Source organism: Triturus cristatus, chromosome 12 (assembly GCF_964204655.1).
Source record: "Triturus cristatus chromosome 12, aTriCri1.1, whole genome shotgun sequence".
Taxonomy (NCBI): domain Eukaryota; kingdom Metazoa; phylum Chordata; class Amphibia; order Caudata; family Salamandridae; genus Triturus; species Triturus cristatus.
Genome location: NC_140595.1, coordinates 237,877,100 through 237,893,211, shown reverse-complemented (window position 1 = coordinate 237,893,211; position 16,112 = coordinate 237,877,100). Strand labels below are relative to the sequence as shown.

Sequence of the window (16,112 nt, the reverse complement as noted above, 5' to 3'; positions counted from 1 at the left end):
CCTGTGAGATTTGGACTGGAGCAGAACAAGGTCCCGCAGGTGATACTGGACCACGTCTCATTTAAGGGTATTATATCTGAGGTTACACGTAGCCCTAAAATCCAATGGACAGGCAAATGTCAACTTAAAACGAGCAGCCTGGGATAGAGAATTGGAGTATGCTCTTATGGACGGAGAGTGGAGTAGAGCTCAAGCGCATGGGCGCTAAATGGCTAGTAACGCCCGATTTAAATTTGTGTAGTTAAATTTCCTTTTCCAAGCATACCTGACACCACATCGCCTCCATAGGGTATACCCAACACGATCGGCAGGCTGCACTAGGTGCAGGGTGACACCTGCAGATTTTTGTCATGTTGCATGGGACTGTACGCACCTACATACATATTGGAGTAGAGTGCACAGGGAGATAAGTAGGGTGACAGGGATAACTGTAGAACTCTCAATACGCCACTTCCTGCTGGGGCTGTTACCTCTTCCCAAGAAGGGGAGACAAATGCGGTACAAATTTGCCAAATTGAGCTTAGTGCTACCGCAGAGTCATGTAGCCATACATTGGGCCTGCCCTGGCTCACCAACTCTATCTAAGTGGAAGACTAACTTTTTGGAATAGGAGGCAGCTGAGGAGTGCTGGCTCTGGAAAGTATGCACTGACAATTGTGCAGAAAGGTATCTCAAAGTCTGGTGCAGCATGCTGGACACATTGTCTGAACATGGGGTGGAATTGGGAAGCGGAGTAGGTCTGGGCATGGAGGAGGAGGGGGCGACAGTGCCTGCACAGGGGAGCTAGGCTCAGTGACTGTACCAACTGGGTGCATATCGCCTTGACGCAGGCACTCGCTGTCTCCCAATGAATCCAGTGGGTCCACTTCAGAATAGAAACTAATTTGGCCTTATACACTACTATCTGTGAATCACATGTAAGTATATGGAAATCTGATTATCGATTGAATGATTCATTGCTCTGTCTGCTGCCTATCTCTTTGCTTTCCCTTGAGACTCTCCTGTTCTTGCTTCGGCACACACTGCATATTGATAATATGAATGTACTTGAATAAACTATACTGACTTCAGCGGTTCTTTTCGAGGTGGTTGGAGGCAGTCGGACTGCTGCGGTCTCGTCGGAAGCAGTGAGTCTGACCACCGGATTACAATGCATGCATCCTGTACTCAGACCGACTGCTGAAAGCCGGCTGACTCAGACAGCCTTTCTAAGACCGCTGAGATGGTGGTCAGAGAAAAACAGCATCCATAGGGCAGTACAGGGCTCTCCAACCGTCCGGATTAAGATGTGGGTTTGACGACCCGACCGTAACGGTCTGATCGACTGCCTCGAGTCATCGGAAACTATGTATTTGGGGTGCATACTCGCCTAAATCTGTTTCTCATCAGCAGTCTCTGCCGTGTATACCTTCAGCCAGGTCCCCCCTACACCTAAGCTGGCTGCACTCTGATGACTACGATCCTCTGGGAGCCATAGTCCAGGTAAGTCATTATGCAATATGTATCCATGGCGGATTTAGTTTTGAAGCTGGAACTACCATCTGATGAGAAAGCCTCTGGTTTAAATATTCCCCCAGATGATAGAATAATCCGGACAAACAATAGACGAAGAGTCCAGTGGACAAATATACAGCAATCCCACGATAAGATGGCTTCTCTGTATGACTCCATGATCCCGGGCCTAGTGGCAGCAGAACAGTCTATTTCTAGTGATGGTACAGTCACCTCTCTTACGCGAGTTGCTGAGACCCATGAGATGCTAGTTTCCACCCTGGCTGATATTTTTTCACCAGTAACACGTCCAAGAGGATGTAAAAAGCCTAAGCATCCCTGGTTCGAGCACATCTGTTGAGTGGCCAAGCTTGCACTGATTGAGGCAATTAAAACCAGCGACAGACTCCTAATTAGGGAAAAGAGAGTGATATACAAAGCTAAAACAATTGAAGCAAAAAAACTATAGGAGCTGGACAGGTGGGATACCTTGAAACAGGCACTATCCATTCGTGATATGAAGGCTTTCTGGTCTATAGTCAATACAGGTAGTAGTGAAGGGAAGTCTGCCATTAAACCAAACATCGCTGCTGATGTTTGGAAGCAACGTTTCAAGGCCCTGTATTACATGTCGGAGGATGAGGGCATTAGCAAAGCCAAAGTCCTATCCGTACTGCAGGTTATCTGCTCTGAAGCCCCTCAGTTTACACTCAAAGAGGAAACCAATGCTATTAGCAAAATTGCCCCCTCCGAAAAGCCCCTGGACTCTATAAGATCATAGGTGATCTCTTTCACACGGAGCCTGTAATTTGGGGGCCATATTTGTGGACATTGTTTAATGCTATATTGCAGGGAATGGCAATCCCAGCAACATGGGCTGGCGCGGAAATCCTGCCAGTTTACAAGAAGGGTTCACCACTCCTACCCTCTAACTATAAGCACATTAGTTTAATAGATGTCAGCCCGAAAATCTTTGCTTAGGTACTGTTGGATTGTCTCCAGACCTGGATAGACAAACAAAGTATTGAGCCCATTCCAAGCTGGCTTTAGGGAAAATACGTCCACCATAGACCAAATATTCAGGCTTCAACTCCTGTACTGGAAAACATTGATCATAGAGGGTGGCAGCCTCTATCTGATCTTTTTGGATTTCAAATCTGCATTTGATCTGGTACCCAGAGGCAAACTGTGGGCTGTTTTAAATGACATTGGGGTGCCGTCCTATCTTTGTGACATGCTTAGGCGCTTGCATGAAGGCCATTACGCCGAATTCAGGTTCAGCAAACATGGTGAACTCCCCACTCCCATAGCTTTAGATAGAGGGGTAAGGCAGGGATGTGTCCTAGCGCCCACCCTTTTTTGTCTATTTATGAATGCATTTGTAGATTCTTTGAATGTGGGGATGGATAACGATCCACCCGAGATAGCAAACCATAAAGCACCCACCATGATGTTTGCCGATGACACACTCCTGCTTTCAAAGTCACCAATGGGTATACAGAGAGTCCTTGATAATTTCAAGGGCTTCTGTGATCGCAGGGGTCTAGAGATTAACTGTCAAAAGACCAAGTATATGGTCTTTAATCCAAAAAGTTCAACCCGGCCCAACCCAAGTCTACATGGCATCCCATTGGAGAGGGTCTCTGTATTTGAGTGTCTTGGGATCATCTTAACAGAAAAGATGGATTGGGGAACCCGAATTGATAAGACAAGCCTGAAGCTAGCGCAGAACACAGGAGGGTTGCTGAAGGTGTATAGGAATTCTTCCCTCAAACCTATTGGTCCGCTCTTAGAGATCTATAAAGTGCAAACAAGGGGCGCTGGAATGTATGGGGCTGAACTGTGGGGGCATAGTCTTCATAGAAGTATCACCAAGTCAGTGAACATTTTCATTAGGCAGCTATTTGGCCTACCCCCCAGTTCTCCCCTTATACTGCTCCGCTTGGATTTGGGGGTTAACCAATTGCCAAATAAACCGCCTTAAAACCTCTGAAGGTACTGGTAATCAGGAGGGGAACGCAGCTGCTGACGCCCTCGGTGATGCAGGCAGCTATGTGGGCTGGAGTGAGGCACATGTTGTAACTCATTGACGCTCTTACTACCCCACCCTCCCCATAGTCCCAATCTTTGAACTCCGTTCATACCGTGCTTTGCTTCCCACGTGTGACGCAGTCCCACCTGGTACGGATCTCTCTCCTCAGCCAGCCTGCGCCGGGTGGACAGGTGAGACGACGAACTTCGGGGACGGAGTTTAGAGACCCCCCTCTGACGGACGCCGCATTGCCCACCCTTGCTGACAGGAGTGCAGCATACCTCGACGCGGGGACCCACCAAGCCTCGCGAATACACCATGGGGAAGTCAGAAGGAAGGCAATCTAGACTGGTGTTTGAAGCGAAAAAGACAGCCACCCACTTCAGTACGGAGGAGCAAACCTCAATTGGGGAGGACCCATCACAAACACAATCCTCTGCGCCAAATGATGAAGTGAAATCATTACTATTGGCTCTGCAGCAGAGTCTCACCTCCCTCTCCGGCAAGATGGACACAATAGTCGCCTGGACTTCTTGGTACTCAAAGTTGATAAACACGATGAACAGCTTAAGGAGGCAGAGCGGAGGATCTCCGACACTGAGGATGCAACAACACAAGTACAGCAGCAACTAGCCCAAATGTATAAAATCCTAAAGGTAATCACCTCCAAGAACGAGGACCTGGAAGCTAGGAGTCGAAGAAACAACACAAGGATCCTTGGTATTTTGGAGTCCACGAACACGGGCCGCATGGAGGACTACGTTGAACGTCTCCTAAGCGACACGTTTGAAGAGCATGCATTCTCCCCACATCTAACCGTAGAAAGAGCGCATAGGTCGCTGGGCCCTCGCCCTCTTCCGGGTGGTGTTCCATGCCCAATCATCGCCTGGATCCTCATCTATCGCGACCGGGACACCGCACTTCGCCTGGCACGGAAGAAGAAGACATTGACGCATGACGGCATGGACTTTACTTGGCTTTACTTGGTTCAATTTGCTGCAATCAGTTCTGCACCGGCGTTGCCACTGGGCCACTATCATCTGCAATGAGCCCACAAAATAATAGGACAACATTTGGGTGTGGCTGGGGACTGGGTCCATCAACAGTCAGGAAATTATAGATAAGTGTTTCTGACAAATGTGATCCTACTTTCATAATGTGATGCGATATTGTTACAATTTGTACACAAATGGTTTTCTTCCCTTTTTTTTTTTTCTTTACCTGCGGAATAGTGCCGAGCACCCTCCCGCAGGCTGTCTTGGCTTCTGCTACAGCGGAAGGCTCGCAACGTTAGACCTGGGAGGTGTATGTGACACACCGGCAGTTCCCCCATTATGGGTGTTCCCCCCCACAAGGATTTCTTTCTGACAGGTCTCGTTTGACCGCATTGTTTAGTTGGGGTATGGCTGGCTCTGGGCAGGGAAATGTAATTCCGGCACGATTGGGGTGCTGTTGTGGGAGGGAAGGGAGGTGGGAAGGGGAAGGCCTTGTTTACTGGTTCTTGATACATGTTATGCAGTGTAATGGCAGGAAAGCGTATGGTATTTTAATGCATAGGACACTCAGCATAGAGAGGACACATCGCCAATCAGCACACATCACTGACTCGCCCACTCAGCGGACGCTGCAGATAGTGACATGAAATGTTCGGGGACTGGGAGACCCGTGCAAACGTCGCCAGCTATTGGCATATCTAGACAGACACAATGTGAACATCGCGCTGCTCCAGGAAACGCATCCATCTACATTTGCTACGAAGTGGGCAGACCATCGACTATTCTCTTACTATTCATCCTATGCCAGAGGCACAGTGATCCTTATTAAAAAGCAAACCCCATTCACGCTGACGAGGGTGTGGCTGGATCATGGAGGCAGGTACACTATTACATGGGGACGTCTGGGTGCGGATTCGGTCACTCTTGTGAGTTGCTATGGTCCGAACGCAGATGCCCCTGAGTTCTTTACTGAATTCTGGGGGAAGATACTCGACATAGGGTCTACACACATAATATGAGGGGGGGAGATTTCAATGTAGTTCTTAACCCATTGGAGGACAGATCCAATCCTGCAACGCACCATTACAATAGGTCCCACCAGCCCTTACAGGGAATAAGAGCAGAGGCTGGATTGCTTGATGCATGGCGCCATCTTCATCCATGTGATCGCGAGGGCACACATTTTACAGCACGCGCTACCGCTTGGGCTCAGCTGGATTATTTTCTGCTGTCTAGAGAATTGGGTCTGCAAATAAGAGAGGTCACACACCTGGCTAGGACATATTCGGATCATTCCCCAGTGAAGCTCACTATAGCCCCGCCTGGGTATAATAAGCCACGCTGCACTTGGAGATTACAGCCCTTATTCTTACTAGATGCAGTATTCCGCAGTGAATTGGAGGACGAAATTCAAGACTTTTTTCGGCGGAATAAAGACTCTGTAGATACGGTAGAAACAATATGGGAAGCTTTTAAGGTGACAATGCGAGGGTTCTGCATCTCTAAAGGCTTGGGAGTACTAAGGGATATACAGGGCACTATTAGACGACTTGATGCGGAGCTGCAGGGCTTAGAAGTACAGTTGAGGCTGAGGGGGGACGCAGAGTTATAAAATGAGTTCCGGGGGAAACTTACCGAATACATGGTGGCCGCAGAACGAGAAACGAAATTTAAGGGGAAATATACTGAGGCCCAGAGGTACGGCGAGGGCGAGAGTCCTGGTAAGGCGTTAGCCCAAGTATTACGGCACTCCCGTTCGCCCACCAGCGTACTAGAAATGATTGGCCCAGGAGGGACATTACAACGAGACACGGCTGATATCCTAACCACTTTCACAGGGCACTACATGACTTTATATACTTCACAGCGTAGGGATCACTTTGAACTCGAAAGCTTCCTTGGAGACATAGCCCTGGGGTGGCTGGCGGATTCTCAGAGGGAATTTTTGAGTGCTCCCTTTGAAATAGATGAAATCAGAGAAGCCATTATGCACATGCAATCAGGGAAAGCCCGTGGGCTTGACGGGCTGCCCTCTGAGTTTTATAAAAACTTACATAGATTTGATGGCTCCAATCCTAAAGGAGATATATGAGGAAGCGCTGGAAACCGGCACTCTTCCTCCCTCCATGAGGGAAGCGCTTATTACATCTTTGCTTAAACCAGGAAAGTCACCGCTACATTGTGATTCGTACAGGCCGTTATCCCTCATCAATTGCGATGCAAAAATCCTGGCGAAGGTTATTGTGAATCGGCTGGCGCTGTTAATGGACATGCTAGTACTTCCTGATCAGGCAGGATTCATCCCTGGTAGAGCCACCACACATAACCTCCGTAACCTATTCTCTGTAATGCAAAATGTCGCTCCGGAGCTGCCGCTTGCGGCAGTCTTCTTGGATGCTACGAAAGCGTTCGATTCGGTCGAATGGGATTATCTCCTGGGGATATTGCAGCGAATGGGATTCCCTCCAGTTTTTTTATCCTGGATAAAGTTGCTATATCAACTACCATCGGCGAGAGTGCGAATTAATAGTTATCTGTCTGAGGCGTTCTCCGTGTCCAGAGGCACACGGCAAGGATGTCCACTTTCGCCATTATTATTTGCGCTTGCCATTGAGCCTTTAGCGTGCAAATTGAGACAACGTCACCACGATAAAGCCCAACGATGTAACCTAAGGCCAATACTTGTCTCCTTATATGCGGACGACATAACGTTATACGTTAGACACCCACGAGAAAACTTGAACCCCCTCTTGCAGGAATTTATAGTGTTCGGTAAACTTTCAGGGATATATATAAACTGGGGAAAGTCACAAATCTTTCCTTAGACTCCTGCAGCCGTAAGATTTCCCTTGGATTTCCCTCTGGAGTGGTGTGACTCTGACTTATGTTATCTGGGGATTGTCCTAGCTAGATATAGGGAGGAACTGATGCGCCTCAACTACAGTACCGCTATCCATCGGATCACGGAAAATGGCACTCGGTGGATCTCTTTGCCACTGACGTTAGTGGGGCGGGCAGCATGGTGGTTTTGCCACAACTATTGCACCTTTTTAAAAATATTCCGTTCCATCCCGGGCGATATTTCTTCCAAAGGCTTAGGTCAGAAATGACAAGTCTATTGGGGGGGGGGTAAACAGTCCTGTTTACAATGGAAAGTTCTCATGCAACCATATGCTCAAGGGGGGTTTAATGTGCCAGATTTCGAACTCTATTATATAATTGCACAGGCCCACTATGCGTTTTACTGGTTTCATCCCCCTAGATACATGCCACAGATTGCAGCAGAACACTGGCTGGCGGACCCCATTTCAATGGATGGAATGCTGCATACGCCTCCCCGCACGCGAGATGTTGAGCCCACCACTGTTACATGCACGGTGGACGCATGGCGACGCATTCTTGCTCTTCTTCCATGCCCAATGTTATATTCGCCACTTCTACCGCTTACCTATCATCCAAGCATGCCACTCCTGCAGGAAACAGGATTCCGCAAACTATGTGAACGTATCAAAGTTAACACATGGGGGGGGATCTTTATTACAATGGAAAGTTTCGCACCTCTGAGAGTCTTTTTCAAGACATCCAGTCTACATCGTTAGACATTTTCCTCTATGTCAGGTTTACGATCAATCACCCCCGGGTTCCCTCAGGAACCGCCAACATTCCCTCCCTTACATCTGCTATTACGTGCCACGTCACCGGGACACTTGGTTTCTATACTCTATCGCACTATTCGTTAGCAACAAGCAGAACCGCCCAGCTCTTCCCGTGCCAAGTGGACTCAGGATTTGGGCTTTGACATAACTGACGACCAATGGGAATATTGTAGCCTTCAAACAGAACAGATCTCTGCCAGTTCTAGGCTTCGCATCACACACTATAAATTTCTGCAACGCTTCTATTACACCTCTGTTAAAATGCACAGATTCAACCTTAGAACAACGGATAACTGTGATAAATGTGGTAGCCCAGGGGCTGATTTTTTACATCTGGCCGGGGAATGTCCTAGGGTGAGTGAATATTGGTCTCCGGTGTTCGAAGCTCTGCACCGGATGGTTCCCATTGTTCTGGAGTGCACGCCGTTACTAGCATTGTTAAGTTACACTAAACTCATACCAAATTCCTGTCGTAAATTCCTTGCTATTGCTTTATTGTTAGCTAAGCGTAGAGTGGCTTGCAGGTGGGGTAGAGGACAGGCCCCAAAATTTAAAGAATGGCAGGTGGACTTGATATACTGCCAAGACCAATTGACTTTACATGCTGAACTGTTAGCTAGGTCCTCGAAACCTAAAAATATTTGGAGCCCACTACTGGCTCGCTCAGCGGGATCCCAAGCTGATGTTCCAGAGGCTGTGGAACAGTAGACGCCCTTGTCTAACAGATTTATGTTTTATGTAGGGCCTCAGGTTGGAGCCGAGAAAATAATGGATGTGATGCTGCGCTGGGGAATCCACCGTGTTGGGCTTGGTGTCTTTTTGCTCACCTGTGTTTGTACTGAGGACGCTACTGTACTATTGTCTTCCCAAATTAGAACCTGCACTCAGCATATCTCCTGATAGAAGTATATTTGTTAGGAGTGGGTTCTGGACTGTAGGGAGATCTGAGTGACCCAGGTTGGTCTGCTGTCTTTTTGAACTGCCTATGTACTATGTACTGTATGCTCACCCGTTGTGAATATGCCACTGCTATTATCTTACATCAATGTACCTACTGAATGTTACCGAGAACTAGCACTGTTTACTCTCGTATTATGATAAAACGATAAAAACTAAAGTTTCAAAAAAATAAAAAAAAATTGAGGCACTGCCTGGCCTGTAGATCATTGCCCTTTGTGAGTGAGGCCAGGCTTCCGGTTTTCCTACAGCAAAGATTGCCATTGTTCAGTCAAGTAATATTCATGTTTCTGTCTTTGGTTTTACAGAGATGTGGTATGGTGTATTTCTGTGGGCCCTGGTCTCCTCCATCTCGTTCCATGTCCCTGCTGGGTTACTGGCACTGTTCACACTCTGGCATCACAAATACGGGAAGTTCATGTCTGTTGGTATCCTGCTGATGGGCATAATCGGACCAATTTCTGCTGGTATTCTGACAAGTATGTGCTGAACCTATTAAAAGCAGCTAAAATGTACACATTTTTAAAACGTTTCTCTTTTTGATTATACATTTATGCATGAATTATAGCAGGAAACAAAATAGTTGCTCCCTTACTGAGAGCTCAGAGAACGCCCCGACTGTTCTTTTACTTTCTGTTTTTTTTTTTTAATCCGGCTTCTTTTTCATTCTTAGCCTGTTTATCTCCGTCACCTATTTTGGGGGCTGTCAACTGCTTTTAAAGCAATTAACACTGGGCTCTGTGTGCTTGTACTTACTGTAAACATGTTTGTATAATAAATGGCATGCGCCCATCCCTGTTTCTAGCATCTCACCAGTGTTTGTCGTGCTGAATACTGTCTTGGATAGCGCTTCTCCTCATTTAATGAATAAGTTACTCTTGGCCAAGATCAAAATAACGGTGGTTTTTCTGTGCTGCCACTACAGTCTGAACACAGTAAATGCACGAAGGCACCTCTGTATTGTGCTTTAGAATACCAAGGTAAGATATAATCGAAATTCAGGAAGACCCTCTGAAATCCAAAGATGGTTACACGGAGCACTCACCTGAAGATAAGAAATTGCAACACACTTGAGGTAGTAGTCTTAATTCTGAGTTACGTTGCACTCTGCACCGCAGACACAATGTTGACCAGAGCTGTATCTCCAGGGTGGTAAAACACACTATGGATTGCATTTAAATATTTTAACTGTGTTTGCACGTTCTGTTAATTAGATGGTATACTCCCAACAAGCACATAATATAAAACGAAAACATTTAAAACACATTGATACGCATAAAGGTAGTTAATGTTTATCTGGCTTTTTACATGAGCCATATTCTTATTATGTAGAGCAAAAGAACTTAAACCGCCTCTTATCCAAATGCATTTCCCAAATGGGAAGTTGTAGTTTTTTCAAATTCATTCCAGTAGTGTCAAAAGACCATCGGGGAAGAAGAGAGGGGGAATGCATCTGGCAGGGATTGTAGTAAAACCACAGCACGGTTGCTGATGTTATTCAATAGGGGATGCTTGAGGTCAGCTCACCTCCGCTCTAAAAATTAGAATTTGTCTGGTGGAATAAAGACAAGGATACTGGTACCCAGGTTCTACTTTGAACAGGTGCCTTTAGAACCCATGGATGCTCTTAACTCAATGGAGGCACCCCATAAGAGCCAATACCTATAGACTTCAAAAATGACTATACAAAATCCCTCTCTCCAAACCACTCTCAGAAAACCTGAACAGCTTCGTTGAATGTCCAGGGAACCAGATGTGTGTCCACTATTGACCAGTAGTGGTCAAAGTCCAATTCACTGGAACCCTGGGCCAGTTGAGTTGAGTTGAGTTTCAACAGGTCCCTTAAATCTGTGTGGGGTGACTGATAGAACATAATTGGTACATTCCCACTATGTGCCCAAAAGTAAAGGTTCAGGTGCCTAACCGTGACCGTTGTAATTGTTTCCACTGGCAGGCACCCTTTTCAAAGGGAGAGCCAGTAAGTAGTCTTCCCACAGTGGTGCAGGTAAAAAGCCTGTGTCTTAAATTTAAACCTGCTGGTACCATTGTCAGTTTCTCGGTCACTGCACAAACTGGGTTAAAAGGCCAGTAGCCTTCTGTCAAAAAAAAAGAAAAAGGTAAACTTCGAGTTACTCCAGTAGTATTAATTTACATTAAGGACAGAACCCCAAATGGGTTTGCATATTTTCAAGCTCAAAAGGGAAAAACCTATATGGAAACCCAGAATTTCTTTTTTTAGATATAAATCTTCAGATTTTCAATTTAGGACTGTAAAAAACCCAGAAGGAAGCAAGAAACAAAACACCAACCAATATCTAAAAACAGTAGACAGTGCTCACCCCCACCCAACGTTTGGTATGAGCATCAACTATGTGTGTCTTCTTGAAGGTAAAAAATACAAAGACCTTATACCGTTCTACATCATGCAATAGGTTTTGAAAATGACACGGTTTGGAGCCCCAAATGTTCTTGTGTTTCCTTTAACTCTCTCTGTATACCTGTTCCTCCACCCTGGCATAATAATCTATACCACAGCGCCATACCATATGCAGATGTGCATGCACACCATTTCAGTAAAACGCAATACGCCTGTTAGAAACCATTGCTTCTATGGCAAATAGGGCATCTGGTACCTATGGACCTCCTAGTCGCCCATGATTCCAAGGATCGCCTGCTTCATCACTGGAATAGCTAGGATTCCCAGAATGTCGCTTAGGATAGTGTAGATTGCTTTCCAGTAATCTTCTTTTACTGAAAGTCTCATGTCATATAAAAGAAGACACAGAGCAGCTTGTATTTGGTCATTTGCCCCTTCTCTGGAGCTCTGGAGGAGGTGATAGCCCCTGTGAAAGTATTTAAATTCTGAAAGTCTGAGGCAGGAGGAGATCGTTAGACAGCTGGAGGCCCACATCCTGTTCCCTACGAGATCTCAGATCTGTCATGAGGTCAGGTATGCTTATAACAAAAGATTTATAAACTTGTGAGATGGCTTAGCCATTCAGTTGCAACGTGATGATTTTGAATACCAGTGGCTAATATTAAGGTAGTGGGGTTGCTCTTTTAATGTGGGTATTGATGGCATGGCTGAGCTGCAGATATTTATAAAACTGGGATTGATGTAGGGTCTATTCATCCATGAATTGTTCATAGGACTTCAATGAGTTCTCAAAGCTGGGAGATTTATTTAGGCATATGAAGTTCCCATATTTGAGTCCCTGTAGGCCTTCCACTTGGGCCAGCCAGGTTCCATGCCACAGTGGGGTCTCACCAGTTGGAACTTCATGCCACTTTATGTACCTTAGTGTTTGCTGTCAACACTTAAGTGCAACTCTAGTTAATTCTGGTAGAATGCTGAAAGAGAGCAAGACCTTTAGATTATATCTTGGGAGGAGACTCTCTTTCCAGCCTGGAATCTGGATCATCTCCATCTGCGAATATCAATTTGTTCCCAATCATTGACTGGGTTTCAGGGAAGAACTATGAAGGACTTGAGATGGGGTACTTCTGAAGTAAATAAAAGAGCCAGAGAAGCATGATCATTTCAAATAATGAGCAAATTATGGGTTAGTCAGTCTGCGGTTGCTCCAGGGCGTGAGACACAGTTCGATTTAGTCCAATTTACTCTCAGACATCTCTTCATAATTTGAAAAATCTCACTAGTATGAGGATCAAGCTTTGCAGTCTCTGTATGTAGAGCAGCAAATCCTCCACGTATGGTGCTAGTCTTATTTTCTGAACCATTGCACCATTGAAATCCATGTGCCTGGGCATCTTACCTAATCCTTTTAGCAAGTGGCTCTATAATCAGGGCAAAGAGGAGTGAGGATAGGGGACTTCCTTGCCTGGTGCCTCTCTCTGCTTCGACATAGGGGCAGCATCGTCCCCTTGATCGGATTTGGGCCCAAGGTTCAGGTCAAAGAAGTTTGACATGAGGAGAAGAGTAGACCAAAGTTCATTTTCATGAACAGCCAGTGGACTCAATCAAAGGCCTGTTCAAAGTCTAGTACGAAGGGACCATGAGTTTGTTGGCTCTTGTAAGAGCCGCGGGAAACCATCTGAGACAATGACATGTGCTCCACCCCATCATAAATCCATGTTGGTCTGTATGAACAAATGACCAGACAACCCTGGCCAATCTATTTGCCATTATTTTTGCCAAGATCTTTGCATCTGTTTTAATTGAGAGAAAATAGGGCAATAAGGGGAACACTCCATTGCTAGGTTGTCAGGCTTTGGGATCACCACTATTGTGGCCCCTCTTATTTCATGTTTGAAGAGTCTCTTCATAACGTGTCAACAAGTGTGGTGTACCTATAGATGTATATTTGTTGAAATAATTTGATGGGAAATCCATGGGGTCTTCCTGGAAGACCTGGCTACACTGTCCTTCAGAGTTAAAGGGGCATCAATTTCAAACACATGTTTCAGAGCTAAGTAGCGCGTCGCCAGATTTCTGAATTTTGGATTCTCCAGCTTTGCTGCGGGGTTGGGTATTTATATGTTTACTGGTAACATTTCACAAAGTCTCAGACTTTCGACTAGGTATTGGATACCATACCTTTATTTGAACCTCAGATAATAAGCAATCCTGGTCTTAACCTTCAGAACAGGATTGTCTGGTCAAGATTTGTATCCTATATTTTTTGTGGAAAAATTCCAATCATACATTGGTTCATTTGTATGGCTTTTTTAACGATGTAGTCACTATATCCGTGATAGTGAGTGAGAGAACAGCCAACACGTGTTTCACCCCTTTACATGGCCATCCGGCCTGGGGCTTCCTAAGGGCGGTTGAAAAGGTATATTTTCTTGGTCAGCACATCGTGTAAGGTAAATTCCTATGGATTCTCTGTGTCACGGCGTAATGCCTGCTCGGGTCGCTGCATTCAGTCGATAAGGATCCAAGGGTTAGGGGTTTCCCCCTGTCCAGGGCAAGAAACCACGAAGGCTCTAGCCCAATATATGGCTAGTAAGGGATCGGGACCTTTTTACCCCTATCTTCAATAACTGGTCTTAACCTTGCAATTAGCCAGCCAATACAATAACTTGCTAACTTTGTACCCAGCTCAAAATTCTATATTTGCAAGCCACCAAGACGATCCACTAAGCGCTGCTGCTGCACGTGCCTAGCAGCTTCTGTGTTCCAAACATGGTCTACATAATTAACTTGGAGCATTTCCTGTTCTAGCCTAGTGACGATCTTCTCCAGTGCCTCTATTTCCTTACTACTTTATTTATTTTTTGCTTTGTTAAAAGGACAAAGCCCCCCCACCTAATTGTCTCTTTGAAATTCTACCTCAGGATTATGGTGGAATGCACAGTATCCTTGTTAATCATAAAGAAAGTCCCAATCTCTTCTTCGCGGGTGAATGCAAATTGTTCGTCATTCAGCCACCTGGCGTTTAACAATCATATTTTCCGGGGCTCAGCCCCATCTCCATAGCTCTAATGGTGAATGGTCCGACAAAGACCTTGATAAAATCTGGACTGCCTGCACTCCTGCAATTTTAGCAGCTGGGACAAAATATGATCAATATGAGAAGAAGAAGAGTGTGAATGGGAGTAGAAGGTGTGCTGCCTACCCATGGGTGCCACATCCTCCACGTATTGCAGAGGCCCAGCGACAGTGCCCACTTTGAATGGTTAGTCTAGGGCGGTACATAACTGCTTCAAAGTCCCCTCCTGTGATGTTTGTCTCTGTTGGAACTGTGACAGCATATCAATGAGGGATTTAAGGGCTCTATTGATAAGATGGGGGGGGGGGCGTAAACACTAAATGGTGTTCATGCCTGGCCTTCTAGGGAACTTGACAATACCATGTGTCTTCCAAGTGTGCCAATGAATGAATCTAAGGCCAGAAATGGAGAGTACATTTTGATAAGTAGTGCTTCCCTGTCAACCTTTTAGTGAAGTCAGTGTGGTATGACTTGGTTTTGACATAACTTGTTACAACTCTACAGTTGCAACCCAGTAAAGGGGTCTCTAAGGTAAGCAGCACCTCTGGGGAGTGTTTCATAACATATGACAGAACATTGCTAGTTACTATTATCCTGTATTGCCTTGTAGTTTATCAATGTAGAGAAGGGATATGTCTGCCCGGTCAGTGACAATTTTGAGCCTAAAACTCAAATTCCTCTCCCCCAAACACTCTGCCCCTGAACCATTTGTCTTCACTATGTAGTGTTAAACATATCAGCCACTTATCACACTGTCACCAGGCCGTACCTCAATATAAGTGCAAATGGGTCTTATGGAGTGTGTATTCAACAAGCACTCCCAGACCCCATATCCCATAAATACAGTCATGTTTTCTTCTGCATTTTTGCTCAGCAGGTATCCATAATTATGGGTTGCTTCTGTTTCACTGGGTGGTTGTTTTTTTGTCATCAGTAACATCTGTTGTCAATTAGTTCATCTGTCTTGATCCAGGTCCCTCTCTCCACACAGTGTCTTGACATGGCATTTTAGATCTTTCTCCCTGTGGACAGCGTAGGGTCCCCCCTTGTGGCATCAGTTTTTGGGTCTTCAAAACTAGTAGGTTTTACTCTAAACAGAACTTTTATCTTGGCCAAATGTAGACACACGTAGGTCAGTTGTATAGCCTGGAATTTGGTCTCAACAGTGGTGAAAGATTTTCACTGCTGCTGGATGCGTGTAGTGCAATCTATAAATATCATTATTTTGGCTCTATTGCAGTAGAGTTTGGGCTTCAAACATGCAGCCCACAATATTCTGTCTCAGGTACTTTAACATTGTGTCGAGGTACTTTAATATTCTGGCAATCATGGGATGTGGTGGTTTGCCAGCTGGGGCCTTCTGAACAAGGCTCAGTGAGTCCTTTCCTCCAAAAAGCATGAATAGAGGGTTTCCTGAGGCATCCAGGATGTGAACCAGTCGGTCAGGAACCGTTGGGGGGTACTGGCCCTCAAGTCCCTCTGGTACACCAACCAGCCTGATATTGTTCTGCCTGGACCTATCCTC

The 16,112-nt window shown here is 45.7% G+C and overlaps 1 protein-coding gene across 1 annotated transcript in view; it reads left to right on the top strand.

Moving 5' to 3' along the window:
- Positions 1–16,112, top strand: part of TMEM170A (transmembrane protein 170A) — a 178,816-nt gene that overhangs the window by 75,880 nt on the left and 86,824 nt on the right. The window contains exon 2 of the mRNA XM_085637537.1: positions 9,440–9,610. Coding sequence (XP_085493663.1) covers positions 9,440–9,610 — 171 coding nt within the window. The remainder of the gene's footprint in view (positions 1–9,439; positions 9,611–16,112) is intronic.